At 36.1% G+C, this 25,770-nt stretch overlaps 1 protein-coding gene across 2 annotated transcripts in view; it reads right to left on the reverse strand.

Moving 5' to 3' along the window:
* tbck (TBC1 domain containing kinase) overlaps window positions 1–25,770 on the reverse strand; it is a 49,640-nt gene that overhangs the window by 22,765 nt on the left and 1,105 nt on the right. For both annotated transcript variants that reach the window (XM_051890396.1, XM_051890405.1), the window contains exons 3-22: window positions 23,164–23,236; window positions 19,712–19,826; window positions 19,347–19,420; window positions 18,669–18,810; window positions 17,997–18,057; window positions 17,821–17,882; window positions 17,362–17,423; window positions 16,660–16,808; window positions 16,421–16,559; window positions 16,195–16,294; window positions 14,689–14,738; window positions 14,447–14,576; window positions 13,508–13,606; window positions 13,124–13,186; window positions 12,706–12,832; window positions 11,623–11,673; window positions 11,207–11,290; window positions 10,687–10,772; window positions 8,085–8,121; window positions 7,237–7,398 (exon numbers count right to left, since the gene is read on the reverse strand). In XM_051890396.1, the coding sequence (XP_051746356.1) occupies window positions 7,237–7,398; window positions 8,085–8,121; window positions 10,687–10,772; window positions 11,207–11,290; window positions 11,623–11,673; window positions 12,706–12,832; window positions 13,124–13,186; window positions 13,508–13,606; window positions 14,447–14,576; window positions 14,689–14,738; window positions 16,195–16,294; window positions 16,421–16,559; window positions 16,660–16,808; window positions 17,362–17,423; window positions 17,821–17,882; window positions 17,997–18,057; window positions 18,669–18,810; window positions 19,347–19,420; window positions 19,712–19,826; window positions 23,164–23,236 (1,866 nt within the window). The remainder of the gene's footprint in view (window positions 1–7,236; window positions 7,399–8,084; window positions 8,122–10,686; window positions 10,773–11,206; window positions 11,291–11,622; window positions 11,674–12,705; window positions 12,833–13,123; window positions 13,187–13,507; window positions 13,607–14,446; window positions 14,577–14,688; window positions 14,739–16,194; window positions 16,295–16,420; window positions 16,560–16,659; window positions 16,809–17,361; window positions 17,424–17,820; window positions 17,883–17,996; window positions 18,058–18,668; window positions 18,811–19,346; window positions 19,421–19,711; window positions 19,827–23,163; window positions 23,237–25,770) is intronic.

Below are 25,770 nucleotides of genomic sequence, written 5' to 3' on the forward strand. Positions count from 1 at the left end.
CCAAAAACCCCAGGCAATATTTACAGACTTCCCTGAGAGAAATAATATGACATGTTTGTAAATAATTCTCTTCAAGTCTTCCTCTGAATCACAAAATCCTACCTAGACAACTGGCTGAGCCTTGCAAAAGTTTTATTATCATAGTAGATGATATAACTATGTCACTTTAACATACCATGGTATTGTATGATAGTTAGTTTTATACGCCATGATATTAGCATGGTACTCCAAAAAACATCACAGAATACTATGGTACTACTGCATTACATGCCCAAAAATGAAGGTAATAACACAAGCATAGCATGTCTAAAACCCATGGAAATACCAAGGTACTTAACAGCATAGAAAGCATAAAACATTAATCAGATATGATTTTTTACCATCTACAAAGTTACATTAAAAATGCAATTAATACAGACTGAAATTACTGAAAAACACCTCTTCTATGATGTTTCAAATTTAAAATTCGTTTTGATATTTTTTAAAGTAAAAAAGTGTATAGGTGGTGGTGTAACGTTCTGGAGATAGTAATATATTTTTTTCCAAGTACTTCACTGTGTTAATATGTCTTCAAAAACAGTACCGCATTTATTTAAAAATAATATTAGTATTTGAAAAACAGGCCATGGTATCAGGAAATTATTATTATTATTATTATTATTATTATTATTTTAAATCTCTTCAAGATGATGTCAAAATTCAAGATAAAAAAATCATGACATTTGTAAAAAAAAAAAAAAAAAAAAAAAAAAAAAATCCTTCGGGAATTTGCAGCTGGCTCTTACGTAGGTAGTGGTTAAACACGAGATATAATTAATTTGGGGTCTATCAAACAGGCATTCTTTGGTCTTATTAATCTATTACTTGTTCCAGAGCAAATCAATTAGGGTTAAGGGGAAAATTAAGTTTCATATCTTTATTTTTAGGCTATATTTAAAATCCTATACTAGAGCGCTGCTTTGGTACGTCTGACTGAATTGTTTGTGTGTGTTTATTTCCTATTGTCTTTTATAACGGCGATTGTTATTAATTTAAATATTATTGTTCAATAAACATTATTTTATATAAATAATATGCCATATTTGGTATTGAGAAAGGGTCCATTTTGGCGTTTTTCCACTGCATGATATGGCTCGATACGGCTCGCTTAAATAGTACCACCTCGGTGGAGGTTCCAAGCGAGCCGTACCGATACTAAATGTGACGTATAAACACTGCAGATCACTGATTGGTCAGAGAGAATCGTCACTACCAGCATCATTGGATTTGAAACACAAGACACCAAACCTGCTAGATGTAAATAGTCAGTAACAGCCACCGCAGTATCATCGTTTGTGTGACTTTTTTTTTAAAAAACAACTTGCTTTAAACAACCATCGCATGCAACTTGAAAAAAGAAATGGCTTTATCGTTGTCAGACTTGTTTGTAGCCGAGGAGCGGATCCACGGCAGTAAAGGCGGCGCAACTATAACAATCAGTTTCCCACCCACTTTGAAGCGGTACTAAATTGCAATGGAAAAGCAAACCGAAAGTAAGCGAGCCGAGTCGTTCCACGCAAGAAAAGCGCCATTAGTGATTGTGATTTCGACTTCAGTGAAAGTTACATTATTACCCCATTAGATGGCGGCAAAGACTGTCTTTATGAATGAGTCATTGAGTCAAATTGAAAGGGACTATATGGGAAATCTGTTATGGGAAATCTTTTAAAAGGACAAAGACAAAGATATCGCTTTCCTCAGCAGATGTTCAAACAGATTTTTTATAATGGATATAATATTATGGACATCGACTGAATGAATGCTAGATCAGATGCAGGTAATACACTTGTTTAGTCAATCTCATAATATCTAAATACTCTACTTATACTGTATAATACAATAAGCTTCAATGAAGTGACTTAATATTCCTTCGTTACTAGTTCTAAAGTAACAGAGGTTTGGTCACAACTGTTAAACTGTCATCTTCAGATTTGAATCCGTGGCGGAAGGAAGTATTTCTGCACAAAAGGAGGTTTTTAAAGACACTCCATTGTTGTTTCTTATTTATTTACTCACTTGTGCCATCAAACTGATGTATAAATGCAATATCACACACTCGTAGCCCTGCGATATGGCTGCATATCCAGCAGAATCACAGCCGTGCTAATTTACAGCCATATCGCACGGCTACTCATGTGATATTGCTCATATATATGTGTGATCTAACATTTTTTTTTCTCAAAATAATAAAGATGGGTACACTCCAGGAAAATATTTGATACTTTACACTTTTCATTTTCATTAATTTCATTAAACACATTTCATTCAATTTTTAAAGTACCGTTCAAGCATTTATTTTTTTAATTATTGGATTTTTAAAAGATTTCCCCTTTTTGCATACCCTTATTTGACACTGACCTATTTACAGAAATAATACAGAATCAAAAAGCATGTTTAAAAAAAGTAGAAAATAGTGTTAGAGAGGTGATAAAATAACCAACAATACAAAAATAAAACAAATATTACAAAAAATGAGATCAAACTCTATGTACAGAACTTCTTTTTCTAAAGAGAAAATAGCTAACAGCAATGACTTCTGATGGATGATGTACTGTATGCCCAAGCTGATTTAGTCCATAAATAAGGGATAATAATAAAAAGAAAACATATCCAGACCACTTATTCCTTATAACTCATAAGGAAATATCCTTATTTCTGAAGTCAACTGCATGCCGCTGAGTGTTAGACTCCAGATACTTATACAGGCCAGTATATTTACATGATTTAACCTTGACTAACAGGTTTTGACACAACTGGACAGCTCGAAAACAGCACTGCTAGTTAATCTGGCTTTGGAAACCGATCAAACCCCAGTCTTGCAGCCTGGAGCCATGGTGCATCCCTAGCGTTTCTCTGGTGAAGTCAAGTTTTCAGAAGTATCTGATGGAAGACTGTCCTGTAAAATCTCTGAAGCTATTTCCAGACTTGTCAGTGACAGATGCTTATTAGCCACTTGTAGTCAGATGCTCTTTTTGTCAAAATGTGATTTGTGCTCTGCTTCCAGCTGGATATTTGTCTCCTGACAGGATAGAGTAATGGTGTGTCTCACAGGCTGCTGTTGAACATCGTTGCCATATCTATAACAGATTTCTCTATGATTGCTGGTGCAATGGTTTTGCTGATGTTGAAGTTGATTTGATTAGAATTTTGCTTTTCTTTTGCCTTTTTCAAAATTGGTTTGGAATGCCTCACATAAAAACACCCCTACCATCTGACAGATATAACCGAATCATGCTTCCCGCCAAATCATACTTGTCTTCTGTGACAACCCTAGTCTCTGGAAACGGCAAAAAAGAATTTAGACGGTACTATGAGTTAGAAGTAATTACTTTTGCAATACCATTTGGTGCCACTAGTGCCAAACACTTCAGCTTTCAAGGTGCAATAAGTAGTGTTTATGTTTTATATATGTCTTCCGAAACAGCTAATATGACAGTATTATATTCCTTGTGGTCTCCACTAGAAGAACGGCCTAACAAACAGGCATTCCAACATGTCAAAGTTCGAGGTGTTTTAGTTTATTAACTTGGTCAAATATTAGAATAAGCTGGCCTATGGAAGCTAGTTTCTGGACCTAAATAAAAAATAAAAAAGGTAATTGCGACTTTTTATCTCACAATTCTAACTTTTTTCTCAGAATTGCAAGATCTAAAATTGCAAATTCACAATTGCGAGAAAATGTCAGAATTGTGAGAAGTTGCAATTACCTTTTGTATAATTTTTATTCCAAGCTTCTGTACTGGCCATATGCTTATGCTTAAAAGGAACACGCCACTATTTTTGAAAATAGACTCATTTTCCAACTCCCCTAGAGTTAAACAGTTGATCTCCGGGTCTGGCGGTAGCACTTTTAGCTGCAGCTTAGCATAGATCATTGAATCTGATTAGACCGTTAGCATCTCGCTCAAAAATGACCAAAGAGTTTCGATATTTTTCCTATTTAAAACTTGACTATGGCTAGGAACTATACTCTCATTCCGGCGTAATAATCAAGGAACTTTGCTGCCGTACCATGGGTGCAGCAGGCGCAATGATATTACGCAGTGCCTGAAAAAAGCTCATCTTCAGTGTATTCTGGTTCTAATAGATACGGTTCAGGATCTGCACCAAAGTAACTATCTTCTGAATGGTCTCTCACAAATGTCTCCATGGTTGCAAGACACGCTCCTTGTGCAAGCAGGTGGTCACGTTGATTATGTTGACTGAAGTTAGCCTATTTTCAGGCGCTGCGTAATATTATTGCGCCTGCTGCACCCATGGTACAGCAGCAAAGTTCCTTGATTATTACGCCGGAATGAGAGTATAGTTCCTAGCCATATCGGCCTAGAAAATCGCAACTTTTCATTTCCCATCGGTCTTAGTACACGACGTAACTACAGAAGAGTCAAGTTTTAAATAGGAAAAATATCGAAACCTTTTGGTCATTTTTGAGTGAGATGCTAACGGTCTAATCAGATTCAATGATCTATGCTAAGCTGCAGCTAAAATTGCTACCGCCAGACCTGGAGATCGGCTGAATGGATTCGAAAACGGTAAAACTCAGGAACACAGGAAGTATGACCAGCATGCATATCTATTGCCATTTAAATAAGAACAAGATATTTAAATGCTTCTTTCCTGCTTTTTTTTTTACCCTGATTTTACACGCACACACAGACACACTCACACACCACACTACCAAAACAAGCTAACCCTGGTTGACCTAACCCTTGTTTACACCTGTGTGTTTTGTCCTGAGAGACACCACGACAAGTTTCAGGAATTCTCCTGCTTTCAAATGCCATGGTAACAGGGTATTTTCCACATTATTTTGGGAAGTAATCCCTGCATTGTGACTAAGTGTACACACCATCAGCATTCCTGCAGCGCTGAACGCTCCTAGCTAATTCCCTCACATTAGACTCAATCATCGTCCATCACTTCAGCCACGGCACACACTCCGTGTTGACAGCAACCTCGGGGAATCGTGGCAGGCAGATGCCAGAGGAAACACACAGAGCTGTCCTGACCGGAACGCCACTTGTCAGGCCACACCGGTACCAGCTGCCTCCTCCAAAATACCACGGGGGAAAGAATGGCATAAGCCACATAACTTATCCTGAGCTCATCGCAAACAAGTCCCAACTGAGCCCTGGCATTGGTAAGCTTACAGGGAATAAAGCACACTGTTTGACAGAGGTGTGTTTACACAGACAAGTGTGCATTACTTTGCTGTTTCCAAGTTTTGCTCCACAGCAACTGCAGAAACTCACACGTGCATTTATTAGCATCCTTATTGCACTAGTCTTAGAAAAAAGGTTAAATGGGGCTCTATATAGAACTCTAGGGCGTTAACTCTATTTTAAAGAACTTTTATTCAAAAAAGTTTTTATATAAAGAGAAATGTCTTAAATGATTGCATAATACTTCATGTTTAAAGGGTTAGTCCACACAAAAATGAAAATTCTGTCATTAATTACTCACCCTCATGTCGTTCCACACCCGTAAGACTTTCATTCATCTTCGGAACACAAATTAAGGTATTTTTGATGAAATCTGAGAGCTACTTGTCCCTATATAGACAACTACACAACTACCACTTTGCCACTTTCTCATGTGTTACGCATTACGTTTGAACTTCAGCAAAAACGCAGCACATTTAAACTTCTGGAAGAGGTTTGCTCTTGTGCTTGAAGCAGGTTCCATTGACCTTCTGTTTATGTTCGCTGATCAATGTTTATATGTGAAGCCTAAATTAAATCTGTTTATTATATAAAGTGATCGAGTCTCTTCAGAAAATTTGGACTAAACCGCTCGATTCATATGGATTAGTTTTATGATCTCTTTATGAACTTTTTGAAGCGTCAAATTGGTAGCTGCATGGACTGTCAATGGAACAGAAATATCTCGGATTTCATCAAAAAGATCTTAATTTGTGTTTTAAAGATGAATTAAAGTCTTACGGGTTTGGAATGACATAGGGGTGAGTAATTAATGACAGAATTGTCATTTAAAAATGGGGTAAACTATCCCTTTAACAGGTTATTAAAATTGTTTCTAGTGTTAAAGTATGTTAAGAGCTGTTTAATTCATAACATTTAAGCAAAATAAAAAACTAATTAAAATAAAATGAATTAAATAAATCTAAATCCATAAAACAGTCCCATAATGGGAACCCCTAAAAGGTTCTATATGAAGCACCTGATAAGGGGCTTTCGCAGAGGAACGTTTTCATAGTTCTTATAACTACTGGTGGAAGTACACACTTTTTGGCGTGTTCGCACCACAGGAACTGGGAACGATTTTAGTAATGGGAACACCTTTTGGGGGAACTAAATTAGCTCAGAGTATGGTCTAACCAAGCACAATATGAACTACCAGTGACATAGGTGTGCGCTGATTGGCCGAACGCATGCCATGTGAAACACCGGCCATTTTAAAAAAGCCGTGAAAACACACAGTTTACATATACTTACTCCACGAACAAGGAAAACAACGATAGATGGACAGATGATGAAGGCACTTAACCAATCACGGCATCTTCCAGTTGTTGACGTTGTTGAATGCTGTGCTTAAATGACGTCGCTGTCTGCTGGCTTACGTCACTTTAGAGTTACTACTGCAACCAGGAAAATGGCCCTAGGGGGAAATTTAGTTCTCAGGGGGCCGCCCTGGTGGCCAGTTCCTATGACTACCTGGTGCAAAAGCCCTTATAGTTCACTTTAAGGTTCTATATAGAACCTTTTCTTAAGTGTACACTCACCGTTCCAATAGTATAAAGTAGATTTACCCACAATGCACCTGGTCTACATAATTCCAGCATACACTTAGTGGTCAAAATGGGATCTTCCTGACTTTTTTTTAACCAATGCAGAAATGTTCATTCGCAATGCAAATTTATGCAAACTAAACTGCAAAAAAGTAACTCACAAATTGCCATTAGCATACAACAGCCCATGTTTACACATCAATATTCAGTATTCAACAACTTGCCCTGTTAAATGAGAGTCTGAACTAAACTGGTACACAGAGGTGAGCTAAACCTAACAGCTGTCATTTACATATAAAACTCTTAAAGGCACAGAAGCAACAGCTTGTTGGGTCAGAGATGGTTATAAGAAACTAAATCATGACTTTAGGGGAAACAATTCAAATGCTACAAAAGAATATGGTAACGAAAAAATGTTTTTCGTGTGCATGTGCACCGTTGACTCCTACCGGGCAGGTCTGAGAAGAGCAGTATGCATTCGTTGAAGCCGTTGGCCAGCAGACGGTCTCTCAGCTGCTGTAGAATAGCTACACCGATGCAAAAGGGGAAAGAGGAGTTTCCTAAAAGCAGAGTGTCCCACAGATGAAAGATCTTGTGCAGGGGGAACACATCTGCGAAGGAAATGGGACAACAAATGACTTATTGCAAGTGTAGTCTGCAGCCTTTGCACTGTAACAGCTGTGCTTTGAAACGGTCAACATTAATATATCATAGCTGTTGCTCTATTGTGTATTTTGTAATTCCAGATTGTGTATTTTGAGATTTCAGAACAGGAACTTTCAAAACCATCTGTTTCAGAGACTAATAATAATAATAATAAATATTATTATTTTTGCTATTATTATGTGTATTTTTACCACAAGCTATTGCATATTACAGCGTGTTTGATGAAACAATGCAGGATTAGTCCATCAGTGCTTATTGTTTTGGAATTGCAAGTCTCTAAAAAAAAACAATTCTTGTTCTGATTACATCTTTGAAGATAGATGCATATTTCAAACCAAAATAAATGCCATAAATCGCTTTAAAAAACACCATAATTAGTTATACTTCCTTCTATAGTTTTACCATTTGCATCATCTCAACACTCTTCAAATTAAGGTCGCAAAAACAAAGGAACTAGTTAACTTTAGGAGAAAAATTGACACTTTATTATAATAAGGTCCTATTATTATAATTATAATAAGGTCCTATTTGTCAATAGGTTGTGCATTAAGTATCATCTATGAATCTAGAAAATAGTTAAACGTTGCCTAATGGTTCAGATCTGTATTCAACATGAGTCGCTAATACTTACGTGTGAACATTGTAAGGAACCAGGGGATCGCATACAGCTGAAAGGAACAGAAAGAAAGAAATGTTCAGTCGCGCACAAAAGCCATTTTTACATGAGCAACAATGTGATTAATATGAATAAACAGCACGGGCCCTTTTATAATTCCCAAAAAAACACCTAAGCTATTGTTCAATTCATCAGAGGAAACCTGTATTTGTAATTCAGGCCTTTGCTTCACAGCCCACTGTGAAACGAGAGGACGTGTGTGGGAGTGTAATGAACAGCCAACATCCCTGCGTCTCACTGCTGTCTCCCTCCAGCACCTGTTCCAATACTGCCTCTTTTCCCATGGTTCTGCTCTGTTGCGGTTGGGTAGGATGTATAATCCATTTCAGCAGTTGATTGGTGGCTCGGCCTCAGAGGGGTTTAGAGAGAAATGAGAGGACGAGCGCGAGACAGGCTTCGGTCTAGCCAGCTCAGCTCCCTGCTGGGAAGAGCTCCATCTCCAACTGAGACAGACTGACCGCTGCTAAACATGACAGTACTGCTGCGGAGGAGTCGAATTAAGAGGCAATAAGGAGCTGTGCATGATGGGATGAGGTCCAATGACATCCTGACACTCAATATAGAACAATATCCACTACCATTCAAAAGTTTGGGGTTGGTAAGCTTTGCAATTTTTTTTAAAAGAAGTCTCTAATGCTCACTAAGACGGTACTTATTTGATGAAAAATACAATAAAAACAGTAATATTGTGAAATATTATTACAATTTAAAATAAGGGATTTCTATTTGAATAGATTTTAAAATGTAATTTATTTCTGTGATGCAAAGCTGAATTTTCAGCATCATTATCCAGTCTTCAGTGTCACATGATCCTTTGGAAATCATATTTTTTTGCTTAATATTTTTTTATTTCTAACACTGAAGAAAATGATCGCCTTCAATTGCATCATAACAAACATTACCCAATTAGGTCCAAAATTACGTGTTTGCTACTTCGCCTAAGCAATTTAATGAATGCTTTGAAAGGAAAGCATAATAATAGAGGTTAGTTTTGGCAAAAAATGGGCCTATCCAACATCATCAGAATGCCAACATGAAGCAGGACACAAAACTAGGTCACTTTGCTTTGCATTTCAGGCCTTATGCTGCCAAATATAATAGCACTCATGCAGACATACTGAACTCAGCCAAATCCTCAACTAACATCAGCCAAGATGTATTCATGCCTCAAAGACAGTTTGATAATAACAAGATAAGTCAAATCAAGATCAAATATTATCCCAACTACAGGGAAAATTAAAATGACAACTATGGAAAGAAACGGCCATCGTTTGAAAGCATCTGGTTACAGACAAAAAGAAACTAGATTAAACTTTTCTGAAGACAATATGACTGGCGTTTGCCCATGCATAACACACCATGGTGTTCTGGGTGGTTGCTAGAGCATGAGCAGATGGTTGTTAGCGTATTCTGGGCAGTTGTTTTCTGGCCCAAGTTAACAAGGCCTATTTTCTTTCAATGGAAAATGTAAAATGCTATTAACATGGCCCTTTTATAAGAGCACAAGGTGACATTGGGATTGTGCTGACAAGAAAACAAACACTTCCAGATCAAATGCATTGGGAATCATGGCAGGGTTAAGCATATATAATGGTCTTCTCAGAGCTCGGCAGTGGTTACATCCTCTCATGAGTCTTCTTTTCATTCTTGCTGTCGAACCATAACAGCAGCTGTTCAGAGGCTGAACAGAACACCAGTTCACTCCTCTTGCATCAAAGACCAGTTCAGTGTTGATTCCCACAATTCATCTTTTATTTGGACCTTCAATCATAGAGCTGTGGGTGGATTTGTCTGTGGAGGTCACCTATCTATCAGTGTAGAGAGACATCAATCTGGCATTTTAATAAATAAAGAGGGAGGCATGTGTGAATCCCAGAACGTTCCGGTCCGTGCGTGCTTGTGGAACACTTGGCCAGAGCTCAAATCTCAGGGTCAGCTGCGCGTGTGAGCGCCCTATCAATGACAGAAGCCACAGCAGATCTGATGTGCAACAGGACAAGAATGCATAGATGCACTCAATCACTCTGGAGAGGATCTGCTGTCGAAAAACCAGGGCTCATACCATAGACGAATTATGGTGGGGTCGTGCCCTGGGACGGACCTGTCTAATTTCTCATTGAGTATGGGTTTAGTGGTGAAGTGCTATGATTTCTTGTTGAGTATGGGTTTAGTGGTGCGGTGCTATAATTTTTCGTTGAGTATGGGTTTAACAGTGTGGTGCTACGATTTCTTGTTGAGTATGGGTTTAGCGGTACATCACTACGATTTCTCATTGAGTATGGGTTTAGTGGTGCATCGCTACGATTTCTCGTTGAGTATGGATTTAGTGGCGAAGAAGCGCTACGATTACTTTATCGCTCTGCCAATGGAAACACTTCTTTTAGGAGTGATCTAGCTTATAAATGACACTCAAAGCTAACAAGAATGAACTAAAAGCCACAAAAGTAAAATACCGATGTCATGGAGCATGTAACAAAGTAAATATAGGGTGAGTTTTGATTTGATTTTGATGTGATTTCATGTTGTTTTGAAATATTCATCTCAGGAGGACACTTACATCAGGTATGAATCCAATCTCGTTGAGGTGGTTGCTGAGCTCAGGGTCATGGAACGCAATCATCTGCGAGAAGACGGTCAGATATTCTGGAGAAGTGAAGAATAAGAGCATTCAGGCGTTTGTACTTCAGCCAAAAACACTTTTACCACGTTATACCAATGGCAGGACAAACACTTTGCTCAAAGCTCAGTCAGAGAGCAAAACAAAGCAAATCTGCTGCTGAAGTGCTGACAGCTGAGCTAGCAAAACTCAACAACAAACATGCCCCAATGTCAGACTACAGAAATCCTTAAAGTGTTTATGGCTGTAATCACTGTAGTGTAACAGCCATAAACACTTAAAGGATTTTTAAGAAACAGCTGCAACAGAAGCAAGCATGTGTAAATGCCACACAAAAGTCAGAAATGTTGTAAATTTATAAAACGCGGGTACTTTTTATTTAGCCTGCACTGAAAATTGCATGCTCCCAACACAGTACTGTAGCTATATTCTTTACAGAGGGACAGAAAGTTCACCTTACCTTGTATAACATGCGAGTTGTCCTTCAGGAAGAAATTGTACAGATATTTGGGGATGAAGGCTGACATGCATGCATACGCAAGAGCTGGGAGAAAAAATGAAGAACGTTTATCAGGAAGAATGTTTAAAAAAAATAAATAAATTTTGGCCAGAAATCAGTAACACTTTACAATAAGGTTCCATCTGTTAACATTAGTTTCTTACATTAGTTAACATAAACTAATATTAATAAATGCTTTAGATGGAACCTTATTGTAAAGTGTTACCGATTTATGGCCAAATTTTTATTTTTTTAAACATGATATTTTTCCTGATATTAGTGTCTCTAGTATTGCTCATTGTTAGTTAATGATAGTTAATACATCAAAAAACATTGACTAATGGACCTCATTGTAAAGTGTTACCCAGAAATCTTACCTTCGTTGTTGAAATTTAGATAAAGGAAAGGTGCGCAAAGCGAATCCAAGCCTAAAGCAAAAACATCAAATGAGAGAGTCATCAACACATACAGAAGGGAATCTCATAAGACCTGACAAGAACATACATGGGTCATATTTCACCGTAACAAAAATAAAATAAAATAAAATCTCTTCTGGGGGAGAAAATGAGTTTGATTCTCATGAAAATGACATCCTGAAAATAGAGCAAATTTTCTTTATGGAAAATATAATGAGTTATTATTTAAACTGTAAAATATTTTTACATCATGGCAGTTTTGCTGCAATTATTTATTTTTACAAATTGTTGTGATTTGTGTTTAATTAAAATAGGCATAAATGACTGTATTACAGTAATGAGAATATAATGAGAATCACCAATGAGAACAATTACATATCATAATAATAAGAATTTTGGGTGGAAAATGTGCTTAATTGTAATGAAAATAAATGCCACAATGAAAAACGCCTTATGGTTGAAAATAAGCTTAATTTTCGTAATGAAAAATATAATATCTTTTTATTTTCTTATAGGGTGAAAATGAATGCATTAAACTCTGAATGCATTAGAATAGTGAGAATTCTAGAGTAGGAAATGAGTTTAATTCTAATAAAAATAACAAAATAACATCCTGAAAATAAATATACCAAATTTTCTTAATGCAAAATGTAATGAGTTATAATTTAAACAGTAAAATATCATGATAATTAGAATTTGGGGTGGAAAATTTGCTTAATTGTAATGATAACAAATGCCACAATGAAAAACACCTTTCTCTAAGGAAAATATAATTTATGATTATTTTTCTTTGCATTAGGGTGAAATATGACCCAGAGATGTTCTTGACAGGTTTTGTGAGACTCACCCACACAGATATTAATAAATCACATCAGCGCACAAACTTGATTTGATCTGTTATCTTTATCAGATAGTAGAAGAACCTTTAGGCCACCAGACCATAAAGATGCCTGATACAAATGAAACACTGTGAGGCTTTGCTGCCATCTAGTGGTAGAATGAGTAAACCGTGCATACGACCCCACCCAACATTTGCTCCATCACCTTGCCAGTAGACCAGGTCAGGATGAGACACCACCCAGGCCTTGAGCACCCGCCGAAACTTGACGTGGCCCTGAGGTGACGACAACAGCTCATCGTACTGGTGACAGCGAGGGATGTCCACTTCAATCTGTGTCACATATGATAACAAAGGCTGAACAAATCTCTAAAGCTTCTAATGCATAAAATCTGCAGTCTTAAATGATCTCAGATGAGGTGGGCGACATGTCTCTGTCAGCGCTGTTTGCGGCGGGATTGCTTGAAATATTCAGCAGTGGGTAGTCAAATCTTAACAAGGCTTAAAGTTGAAGACAGGCACTCCGCAAACAAAGTGAATTATTCAACAGGCTGATGAATTATTCAGTTTTTCAATAACTCCAATCAGTGCAAAGACTATCAAACACATGGAAGTGATTCTCACCTGTCTATCAGTGGGGATGGGCGTGTCCTTATCGATGCCGTCATATTTTGATTGGATATCCCCCTGTGGGAGTTTATAAACTGATTTGAATGTGGGAATAAAAATAGGAGTGTTGCACTAAAAGGCATGTTCAAAATTACAATGGAAAAGGTCATTGCTTAAAGGTGAAATGTGCATTGAATTTATGTCAACATTTGATTGATTGCACACGTCATGCAAACACAGGAATCGATAGTCCATTAAAGACCAAAAAAATGCAAGGCATGCTTTTTACTTTGATTTGACTATACACACACAAAAAAAAAAAACATCTATTGCTGAACAATTACAATATATTCCTTGACAATCCGTTCCTTGGTGTACAACGCAGTATTTTGTTTGTACCTCAACTCCTAGTAAGGCTGCCCAGGCCAGACCCCTCAGAAGAGGAGGAATATCAACCCTCGCCTCCTTCCAGATCTGGTACTTCTTGTAGGGGTACGCCTAAAAAATGAACACAAAACATTTATAGCATTATTACACAGGGGAATGTCATAAGACCTGTCATGAGCATGCCCGGGTCATATTTCACCCGAAAATCAAAGGAGAAAAAGGAAAAAAAAGCCTATTTTTTTAGGAGGATTAAGATATGCACTGTGACATCACTTTCAGGAAGAAAGTAAGAAAGAAAGGAAGGAAGGAAGGAAGGAAGGAAGGAAGGAAGGAAGGAAGGAAGAAAGAAAGAAAGAAAGAAAGAAAGAAATTGCTTTTATTGATATGAAAGTCAGCATTGTTTTACAGTGAAGAAATAGAAAAACTATAGTATTCCGAATATTTTTGTGCAAAATAAAATGAATTATTATTTAAACTGTAAAATAGCAGTAAAATATTTGTTCATCATGGTAGTTTTGCTGCACTTATTTTTTTTTCCACTATAAAATTATTTTATAGTAATAGCAGTGCATTAAAACTCATTTTACGAGCTGATGAAGTCTATTACTATGAATTATTACTCAACACAAAAGGTTCAGCTATCACCATCAACAAAAAAGGTTTCAAAAGGACAGATAAATCAACATTACTGACATGAAATGACTGTGTTTGCTGTCTTTATGAAAATGTTAATAACCCTAACCATAAAACCTCAAAAAAACAACTTTTTAGATAAAAAAAGCACATAATTTAGAATCTTTATGAACCATTTTTCCTGTGGGTGGATGTCCATCATGAGATGATTTCATCAGCTATTCTTATATGGTCATTTTCAGAAACTGTGTGTGTGTGTGTGTGTGTGTGTGTGTGTGTGTGTGTGTGTGTGTGTGTGTGTGTGTGTGTGAGAAGGACCTTGAGCAGTCTGTCGAAGAGGACAATGCGGGTGAGCTGGTACTCGGTATCTCTCTCCCGGATAATGAGGGGCAGTGTGACGGTGGCAGACAGTTCATTACTGCTGTTAGACTGAGGCAGGCTGGATTGCCTGCGGGACACACGGGACATTTCTGTACCATCAGACAGACACAGACTGCTGCCAAACACACCAGAATACTGAACACAGAATGAGAGCTAATGAACAAGAGAAGATTTCTTACTCATCTTCCAATAACGGATAGTACGTCTCTCCTGCAACATCCTTCAGCCTCTATAATGAGAGATTAGCAGTGTTTTAGCATGTCAAAAAAAAAATCATATGGGGTGTGCTATAAAAAAAACTGCCCAATATTGTCCAGATTTAGTTTCAAAACTTTTGACAGCTTCAACACGAACCAAATTTGTAGACATTTAAAAAAAAGTGTTGTTTTCAAATGTGTAATTTTTTTGTTACTTTAAAATGAACTATTAAATGTAAACACACATACATTACATATATAATACACAAACACAGTTTATGTACTTTAAAAATAACCCATTATGATAAATATGTACATAATAACCATTAAATATATACCTAAACCTTAACTAAATCAGTTAATCATGTTATTGTTAAAGATAATCGTTAATGTAAAATACACAATCTTAATTTATATTATATATAATTGTACTATACATGCATATACATATATATAAAAACACGATGGAGCGTGAGGGCGAAATTATCATATAATATGCCATCGCTACGTTTAGCCTCTACAGCTTTTTTTTTTATAGAAATAATAACCATTTAATTTATTTGGATAATGGTCACTTCAGTTGTAAACTATTGTGAACGTCTGCTCTGCTCATCCAGCACGAGCTGCTGAGTTGCACATAGCGCAGCAGGAATCACAGTTCACTGATCACGTGACGAGAGTAAGGCGAGATGACTAACAAGACCATGGTGGAGGATTCGCCTAAGCGTTTGATAAATGTCTTGTCTTATAGAATACGCGCTTAGCACTGCCGCTCCCTATACACAGAGTACGTGCGATTGCAAATTCGAAAGTGAAAGTAAAACGCGAGCTCCCTGTTGCGTGCAAATTAGGCTGCAAACACTAGCCTGTCTCCAAATATCAAACCTATCTTAGGCTGGGCTGTGTAGTTGTAACCACCTCTTAGCTCTGGTCTCTGTTTTGGTCTCTGTTTGCACTTTGATTACTAAGAGAGTATTTTGATTATGGTTGCACTTATTGTTGGCACTTAATAAGACTAAGAAAAAACTGCTATTTATTTTTGTTATTTATACTGTTTTTATTTCTATGTTCAATTTGTGGAAAGGAGTTCAATTAGGAGGTCACACACAGCTTCAATCAGATGTTCTGGAAGCTAATAATTCATGTACAGTAAGGTCTGAAGAGATTCATGTGAAATCAAACAGGAGAGCAGCCAGTCATTTGAGTTTGCAGCAAAACCTTTTACAGTGTCTGTATATTGCTGTCTTTCAATGCATATGATAATTCATACTCAGAAAGTAAAACTGAAATGACATTCATTACAAGATGATTAGTTAAAACATTTCAAAATGCACCTGCAGACTATTTTTCCAGTCATGAATTTTGTCATTGAGGATTTCTTAAAAATCATGAACCCAATCTCGTGTCTCGTGAGCTAAGTGTCTTGTCACACCCCTAATATTTTACATTTGATAAAATGTATACGAGCATACGAGCAAATACACTTACATTTTTGAGTTGATAAAGAGAAAGTGTCACAGTTGTGTCATCCAGTAGGAAACTTCTGTCCCGGCCTTGACCAAAAGATTCGCCATCCTCCAAAATAAACCTAAAGAGCAAACACATTCGACAATGGTAATAAAATTCAAAAGACTACTTGAAACAGAGGTCTTATTTTGCACCCTGAAATAATGGTAAAGCTGGCATTATGTGGGGATCATAGCTGTGTGGGTACTTGGGAAGGGTGCAGACGGGAGGTTTTGACTGGATGATCTCTTGATTGGTCAGCTCTTTCTCTAGGTCTCCTCCTGCCAGACACCACAGGTGATACACCTCATCTATGCCTCTCTCTGCCAGGTAGTTCTCTCCATCATCTACACAACACAGCAGCATAGTCATTAACTTTATTTTTAGCATTTACTTTTTTATAGTCATTAAAATGATTTTCAACATTTTTCTCTAGGTGACCCAAACCTTTACAGAGTTCACTGATATCCTCAGGAAGCTCTAAATGGGCACAGCGCGGGGAGGCGGCAAACAGACGCACAGGGCTCTGGTAGGGCGTGTACTGACAGGAAATGCTCTCAAACACAGAGTCTCCCAGAAGCTCTGCTGGGGTGGGTCTGAAAGACAGGAACAATTAGCGAAGACACTAATCATCATTATTAATTAAGCATACCTTTGCTCTGCTCTGTTTATTCAAATATCTATTAATAATTAATAGACAGTAAATCAATTCCAGTAACATGACAATTCAATTAGACCAAAGCAAACAACTTGACTTGGGCTGAGTGAAATATATAATGTTTACACTCCCAAAAAAAAAAAAACCCCCACAAAATAAATAAATATTAATATTATTGCTTTTTCTGTATTTATTATGAAATAAATGCAGCCTTAATGAGCATAAGAGACTTTGTTCAAAAACATTAAAAAAAGTAATGTTTCCAAACTTTTGACTGGTAGTGTATATATATATATATATATATTTTTTTTTTTTTTTTTTTTAATGTATATTTTTTTATTTACAATTATATATATTTTTTTATATATTATTATTTATATTTATTCCATTTATATGCATATATGACTGCATAAAATGCTTTGGAAGATGAGAGAGAGTTTTTTGGGGGGGTTTTTTCTATAAAGAAATGATAAAGGAGGTGGACAGACTACCTTTTTGAAGGGAGAAACGTCAGGCATTTCCTCAATAAAGCCTGCACATTTTCAGGCAGCTCCTGGGGAAACGTCAGAGACAAGAATATTAGTAAAGCATCAAACCCAGTCATACTCTGATAAATCAGCACTTTCTGTCATTCATGCTATAAACTCCACTGAAAAGTGAGGTTTTATGAGGACATTTGGAAAACATTAGCCATACGACCAGTGTGCGCTCAGTGTCAAGCTAAGAAGAGTTTATCTGAGAGGTTTCAAAGTAAACCTTTTAAAGTTAAACCCCTTTGAAATGAAACCACTGAGATAAACCACATCTTACTGTGACACTGATTGTGTACTTTCCTGTCCTGCAGTAAAAGGTTTAGAAAAAAACAAAAAAACAGTCAAATTGAGATCTATCTTTGTATGGAATGTAAAGTACAACGATGAAAGGCTATCCATTAAGACGAGCAAACTTACCTTAACTGTATCCAAGCACCCGTGTTCCTCAGCAAGAACAGTGATTATGTCATCCATGCATCCTGCAGACAAAAAGAAGCAAAAAAAATCTGAGATATTCCAATGGTGAAATTCATTACAACAGAAAATGGACAGAATAATGTGATGTGAATAGTGTAATGTAAACATGAACTCACCTAAGGTGATGATGAATTTCATTCTATCACTAATATCAATGTTCTGCAGAATCTGCCTTCCCTATTGGACAACACAAGTCACATGATATCAAATGTTATAGAATCTTTGTGGTCAGTTAAAAAGTCAGTGAAACTGACCAATGAAAGTTAATATTTCTGCAGTAAGCAAATGTTCTACTCCATATTACAAATTCCAAAAAGTGCTATCTATCTATCTATCTATCTATCTATCTATCTATCTATCTGTCTGTCTGTCTGTCTGTCTGTCTATCTGTCTGTCTTTTCAAACAGACATTAAACACTATTAAAGTTTGTTTACAAACTTTACTATCTAGTTAACATTTCAATTTGATGATGTCATGTTAATCAAATGTTTATAATTGGACTAAGACATAATTGGACTTTCATGACATTATGCAATCAACAAAATTTCAAGTGGATTATTTTAGGGGGGAAGTAATTTATAAACTTCACTGCCTTTGTCTGATACACATTCATAAATATGTAAACTGTAAGCAAAACATTAAGGGAAAATGGGGTTTCATTTATAAAGCATAAAAAATATATGTAACACTGTAAATTATTCATATCCTGGGGGAAAAAACGATTTGCATTAATGTAAAATTCAGTTTAGTCCTTGTTGAGCTGAATCTATGAAAACTCAGAGCGTACCACACAGAGTTCAAACAGAAGCACCCCGAGAGACCAAACGTCTGTTTTGGGCCCTGAAGGAAGCGGTGCCTCAATGATCGAGGGGTCGCTGGAATAGAAACAGCCTTGAGCAATAACCTCTGGAGGCAGGTAAGATGGATACCTACGGAAACAGAGAGGAACAGATGACACGGGTGCTGGAAAGGTCTAGCAAAGAGCAGATGTGGTCCTTGTGATGCCAGATAACAAAAGATGTGTCCCACAAAACCCAAATCACAACCGGATATTATAAGACAGCCCCTCTGAGAACATGAGGGCTCCTAGTCGTGACACTCAGATATGTTATTTAGGATGCCACATAAGGAAGCTGCTTTGATATCCAGGATCTGCTTTTGATCAAAACAAAGATGAGCCACAATGATGCACATCTAATGTTAGTTCATCTTTCTTTATTACGAGAGCACAGCGTGACCCATTGATCTTTTTTTCCATGAAAGGCTGGCGCTTCGGTTCAGAGCCACAATGCATCTTAAAGAGACGACACACAAGATTTAAAGCTCGCCTTGACTTTCTGCTCCGCTATAATGATGCCGAGATGTTATCTGTACCCTTATATAGACACCAAAGCACGGGAGTTTCATTTTGAGGAATATCTTACAGCAGGAAACAAATGGAAAACATTATAGCTGAATGACATACCCAATAGGGAAGTCAACATCTGCTCCGTGGTCGGTCATATGATACAGGCCGAATTTGGCCAACTTCACTTTACCCTGTTGAGTTTGTAAAAGAACATTTAATTCCAGGAAAACAGTGAGTTGAAAGCAAGACAAAGTACGGTAACAATAAGAAACTGATCATTCTGACAAACTTCATCACATTGTTAATATTTGCTGGGTTTATTGTTTTGAGTTTGTCAGAATTATCAGTTTATTTACAAAGCTCTTATACTACAGCTATTACATTTTTGAGCAAGAATAATTACAGGTTAGAACTATATAAAAATAAAGTAAAAATAAAATAAAATAAAATAAAATAAAATACACTTCTGTGTTTCCACATACCTCACGATCCAGGAGAACATTGTTGGGAGACAATGCACGGTGCACCATGCTGTGTTCATTCATGAACTCCAACCCTTCTAGCACTTCATACGCGACCTGAAGCACCTTCTCTGGACTAAGAGAGAGACAAGAACATCTGAAAATGAGTCCAGTCCAGTGTTTCAAACAATATAATAGTGGCTTTCAATTTCTACTGACGTCACTATCAAGTCAAACTGGAAAATTCAATCATTCAATACATATATATAAAAATTTAAGTAACTACGGATATACACGAGTTAACCAATGCTAATTTTGACTGAATAAGGCTCTGTGAGGTCAAATAAAAGACATAATCCAATTGTACACAATAGAAATAACATGGCAAAATAATGTATAATGCCCTATGAATTAATTTAAGTGCCTTTATTTCATAATAAACTGTCTGATTTAGACAGTAGATGGCAGAACAAGAGCAGTCTGAGCTGTTCAGTCACGGCTAAAATCAATCAGTTATTGAAAATATACCACTGGTTTAGCTGGGAATGCTGCTTTTACAGCTATTTATGTGCTCAATGATATTGCACGAAAAAAAGAGAGCTGAAAGCGAAAGACATTGCGGTAACACTTTACAATAAGATCTCTTTTGTTAACATTAGTTAATGCATAAACTAACAAACTAACAATGAGAAATATATTTTTACAGGCAATTAATTAACCTTTATTAATGTTAGTTAAAGTCCCCCTGTGGTGAAAATCAAGTTTTTAATGTTGTTTTTATGTCTATGTGGTGTTTTTTAACATGCTTTAAGACAAACCATGTGCAAATTCATATGTCAACACCATTGCTATTTTCTCTCTTTAAAACTGCAGTAAACCAAAGACAGTCTCAAACCCGCGGTTTGAAATCGCTGGTGTTTCTGACGTCACAAACTACCATGTAACTAATCACGTCAATGTGCCGGTGCGCTTTAGCATATTATTAACTAACCGCACAAGAGAGTCTCAAAAGAAGGTTATCCCGTTATATATTTCTGTTGATATGAAAAATCTGGTAGATTTAGCAATATGGCGGGTGTATGATGCATATTACAATGTTATGATGAGCTTTATGCCTTTCTCCACTGACATTCTGTATTGCTCAAAGTATTTCTGATGACACTGATCGTTAGAAGGCAGCTGTCTGACTCGTGAATGTGAACTTGGTTTGTAACATTAGCAACACATTATTAGCTGTTTGATAACGGTCAAGCAAAACGCTAATTATATTAATTACCGTTGTGTGTCTGACTTGTAAAAAGCGATACCATTGTGCAGCGTTTACCTCAGTAAGTTCACTGAATGGAACTTGTCTGAGCTCGTGCGAGTGAGTGGAGGCGGGGCTAATTATCATATTCATAGATCCATGTATATTAAATGAGGCAAGGGTGTAGAGTTACATTCAAGCTATTTTAAGGCATTAGGATTTTTTTTCCACAGGAAAAAAACGTTTAAATATGTCATTTTGGTGATCAAAGATGAGTTTTAAGTGATCAAATTATTGATTACAGGAGGACTTTAATAAAAACATACGTTAGTTCACAGTTCAATAACTAATGTTAACACATACAACTTTTCATTTTAAAAATGTAGTAGTAAATGTTGAAATTAACATTAACTATGATTAATAAATGCAGTAGAAGTATTGTTCAATTTTAGTTCATGTTAACTAAGGTCATTAACTAATGTTAACAAATGAAACCTTAAAGTCCCCGTGAACCGGAAGTTGCAAACAACTTTTCTCCAGTGTTGTGACGTATTTCTAAGTGAAACGGAATATTGAAAAGAGGGCGGGGTTTTATTTTAGTGCTCCTCCTCTCCATCTCTCCCTCATAGCAGACTAACGGTTGGAGGGGAGTGGTTTAAGCGTTTTCAACCCAAGCCGTCAAACTGACGTCATCAGAGAATGAACGGCATTCCAGACCGTAAGTAACTTCTCAGATTTTGATTAAAGATTACCACGACAAATAATTTTTTTCTGTGTATTAACTTGCACGGATTATTTGTTCATCACAAGACTAGTAATATGCGCTTACAAAGTAAATAGGGTCAAATTTGATTTCATGACGACTTTAAAGAATGAAAGTGAATGAAATTCCTTATGGGAATAAATGTTTATGCCACGCCATTTCATGAACAAAAGAAGTAGTTTTTGGTGAATTTGTGATGAAGCGCCGATTAAAGATTTGGGTGCTGCTTGTGATGCTACAGCTCTTTTAAATATAAATGCATAGAAACAATATTTAATTTAATCAATGCTTTATTCTGAATCAGGAATATGGAATTAAAAAATAAGGATGAATTTATTGAATAAAGTGCTCATGTAATTTCACTGGAAACTGAAAACACACCGACTAGAAACCTGTAGAAAATTCAGGATGACGAACAACACGTTCCTTTAAAACGATCTGGATAGATTATTCAATGGAATACTGAGATATTGCTAGACTGATCGCTTTGACTGTAAATTCTCACTTGATGTTTTACATTTTGTCTAAAATTTGAAGCTTTACTGGTTTCAATAAGTTGATTTTGTCCTCTGTCTTGTTTTAGTCATTTTTAGTAACATTCGTTCAGTAAAATACCATCTACGGTAATAGTCTTTGACAGTGAACCGCTGTCACGTTGGCCCAATTTACACCTGTTAATAACATTCATCATTTTCTTAAACTCTGTTCCCAATATTCCCAATATATGTCAATATTAATATAACAAAAATAACACACACAATGATCAAATGCTTTCACAAAAAGAAAAGCTTTCCAAAACCTGTCCTCATGAAGAATTTGACAATAGTGTCAATAGCTTCCACATGAGAGAATACAAACCACTAATGAATCTCAGAACAAAAAACCTCTGCCACAAATATCAATGGGTCTTTTGACCTGATAATATAGAACAGATTAAAAATGATAAAGTGAGTGAAGTCTGAAGAACATGTTCAACTGTTCAAATATGCCTTTCAGAAAATACTGTGGTGCAGTGGTAGCATCAAATGGTTATGTCATAGTACTTTTCAACAGTTTAGACATTTATGTTGACTACTTTTCTTTCAAATGTTGAATTAAAATAATGTTACAAAAGATTTCTATTTCAAATAAAGGCTGTTCTTTTGAACTTTCTATTCATCAAGAATCCTGAAAACAGTTTCAGTTCTTCTACAAAAATATCACATATAATATAATAATATCACAATATAATTAACATTATAACATAATAATGAAACATAATAATAAATGTTTCTTGAACAGCAAATCAGCATATCAAAATGATTTCTGAATGATCATGTGACACTGAAGAATGGAGTAATGGCTTTGGCTATTTCTGATCAAATAAATGCATCCTTGGTGAGACTTTTTTCCAAAGTCTTTATTAAAAAAAAAGACCCCAAACATTTGAACTGCGCATTATATTCAGTTGGACTTGATTGTTACCTGACTGGTTTCCCCTGCTTCAGAAGATCTTTTAGGCTTTTTTCATAGTGCTCAGCAACAATAACCAGCCGTTCTGCAAAATAACAAGAAGACAAAGAGTTTAAAGCAAGTACTTGCTTAGATAACAAACACGGACAAAATATTCTCAGAATGTATTAGGTTAATAATCTAAAATTATCTACACATTGCATTCATGGTATACATTTTATCAGTGAATGATTATTTAAAGATATTTTGACATATTCTGGACGTTTCTAAATTACATGCTGAATATCTTTACTTGTTGGCCAAAATAAGTGACATGTAGAACAGTGCAAATATTAAATATTTAAAAATAGACAGATACAAACTTTAAGACACTTTTCAATACGCTGCAGTCAATTTAATTATTATTTTTTTTAAAAACTGCAACCACTCCAAAACATACAAGATTCTTGCATAGTATTACCAGTTGAATCAACACAGTGAAGAAAAAAACTTGGCTCCCCAAAGAAGAGCATCTAATAAACTGATTTTCAATATCCTCAGAAATGAATATTCCCTCCAGCAAGATGATGACCTGCATTCAAGGTCATTTCTCAAACATGAAAGAAAGTTATAACACTAATAAATCTGCATAATATCATTAGGACAGGACTTCAAACACATGTGTTTGCATACACATGCATCAATCTCATAGGGCACACATGCATTAAACAAATTGCATTGTGCATGATAAATACTGAGCTAACAGCAATAAAGCAAGTAAAGATAAAAAGAAACATTCTCACCGAAAGATCCCCCACATGAATAATGTCATTAAACCACAGAGATAAAAATCACTAGGATAAAAGAGAACAAAACTCTGAAGAGCACCAGAAAACAAAACCAGACTTGATGAGGCTCTAAAAGGAAAACGGAAACATTTCAACTTAAACGGTTAGATCACCCAAAAACGAAAATTCAGTCATTATTTACTCATCCTCATGTCGTTCCAAACCCGTAAGACCTTTGTTCATCTTCGGAACACGAATTAAGATCTTTTTATTGAAATCCGAGAGGTATATGACTCGTCCATAGACAGCAATATAATCAACACTTTCAAGGTCCAGAATGGTACTAATCATTGCAGCCTTAATTTTATGAAGTGACGAGAATACTTTTTGTGCGCAAAACAAAACAAAAATAATGAATTTATTCAACAATCTCCTCTCTTCTGTGTCAATCTCTTACGCTGTTTACATCCAGCGCTTCCAGGTGCTATGTCAGAACACCGACTCATTATTGGCCGGCACCTGCATCAGCATCACACAAATGCATCGTGCTGCTCACATGATCAGCTTTGGCCAATACTGAGCCGGCATTTGGACGTAAACACGGAAGCCTTCACTGTGTTTACTGCAGAAACTACGTAAGGATAATGACAGGAAAGAGAAGAGATTGTTGAATAAAGTCGTTATTTTTCTTTTGTTTTTGCGCACAAAAAGTATTCTCGTCGCTTCATAAGAATCGATTAAGGTTGAACCACTGCAGTCACATCGACTGTTTTAATAATGTCTTTAGTATCTTTTTGGACTTTGAAAGTGTCGGTTAAATTGCTGTCTATGGACGGGTCATATACCTCTCGGATTTCATCAAAAATATCTTAATTTGTGTTCTGAAGATGAACGAAAGTCTTATGGGTTTGGAAAGACATTAGGGAAAGTAATTAATGACAGAATTTTTATTTTTGGGTGAACTAACCCTTTAATGTCTTGCAATAAAGTGCCATGACATATTACTTTTAATTTTAAAATTAAATAAAAAAGGTGTACAATAGACAGCTAATTATATGACAACATTCTGATATATGTTGCACAAAAAAAACTAAAAAAGAAAAAAGCTCTAATATGATTGGATGATTTTATTTACATAGCGCTACATATCCAAAATACTGTTAAAACTTCTTTCTTCCATCTTAGAAATATTGCCAGATTGCGTCCAATGCGGTCGTTTACTGTTGCTGAGAGACTGATCAACACTTTTGTGTTTTCCCGTATTGATTACTGTAATGCCTTGTTGGCTGGGGTGTCAAAAGCTACCTTAAACAAATTGCAGGTAGTGCAAAATTCGGCTGCTAGAATCCTTACTAGAACTAGGATAAGAGATCATATTACTCCCGTTTTGGAGTCCTTACATTGGCTCCTCGTTAGGTTTAGGGTTGACTTTAAAATTTTGATGCTTACCTACAAGACCTTACATGGGTTGGCACCTCAATATTTGACCGAGCTTTTAATTCTCCAACCTGTGACCTTCGTTCTTCTGAAACTGGTCTTTTAACTGTTCCCTTATAGGGCTTTTTCTTCACTAGCTCCAAAACTTTTGAATTCTTTACCGATTGAGATAAGGCAAGCTAAATCTCTTGGCATTTTTAAATCTCAGCTTAAAACTCATTTTTTTAGGGTAGCTTTTAATTGAATAATTGTAATTTTTCATTGTGCTTATTTTATAGTTTATTTTGTCGCTTTAACTTTAATCTTTATATTGTGTGGACTATCTTTGTTGTTTTATTTGCTTCTGTAAAGCACTTTGAGATGTACATTTAAAGGCGGTATAGAAAATAAAGGTTATTATTATTATTAATAATCA

This window comes from Ctenopharyngodon idella, chromosome 1 (genome assembly GCF_019924925.1).
Source record: "Ctenopharyngodon idella isolate HZGC_01 chromosome 1, HZGC01, whole genome shotgun sequence".
Classification (NCBI taxonomy): domain Eukaryota; kingdom Metazoa; phylum Chordata; class Actinopteri; order Cypriniformes; family Xenocyprididae; genus Ctenopharyngodon; species Ctenopharyngodon idella.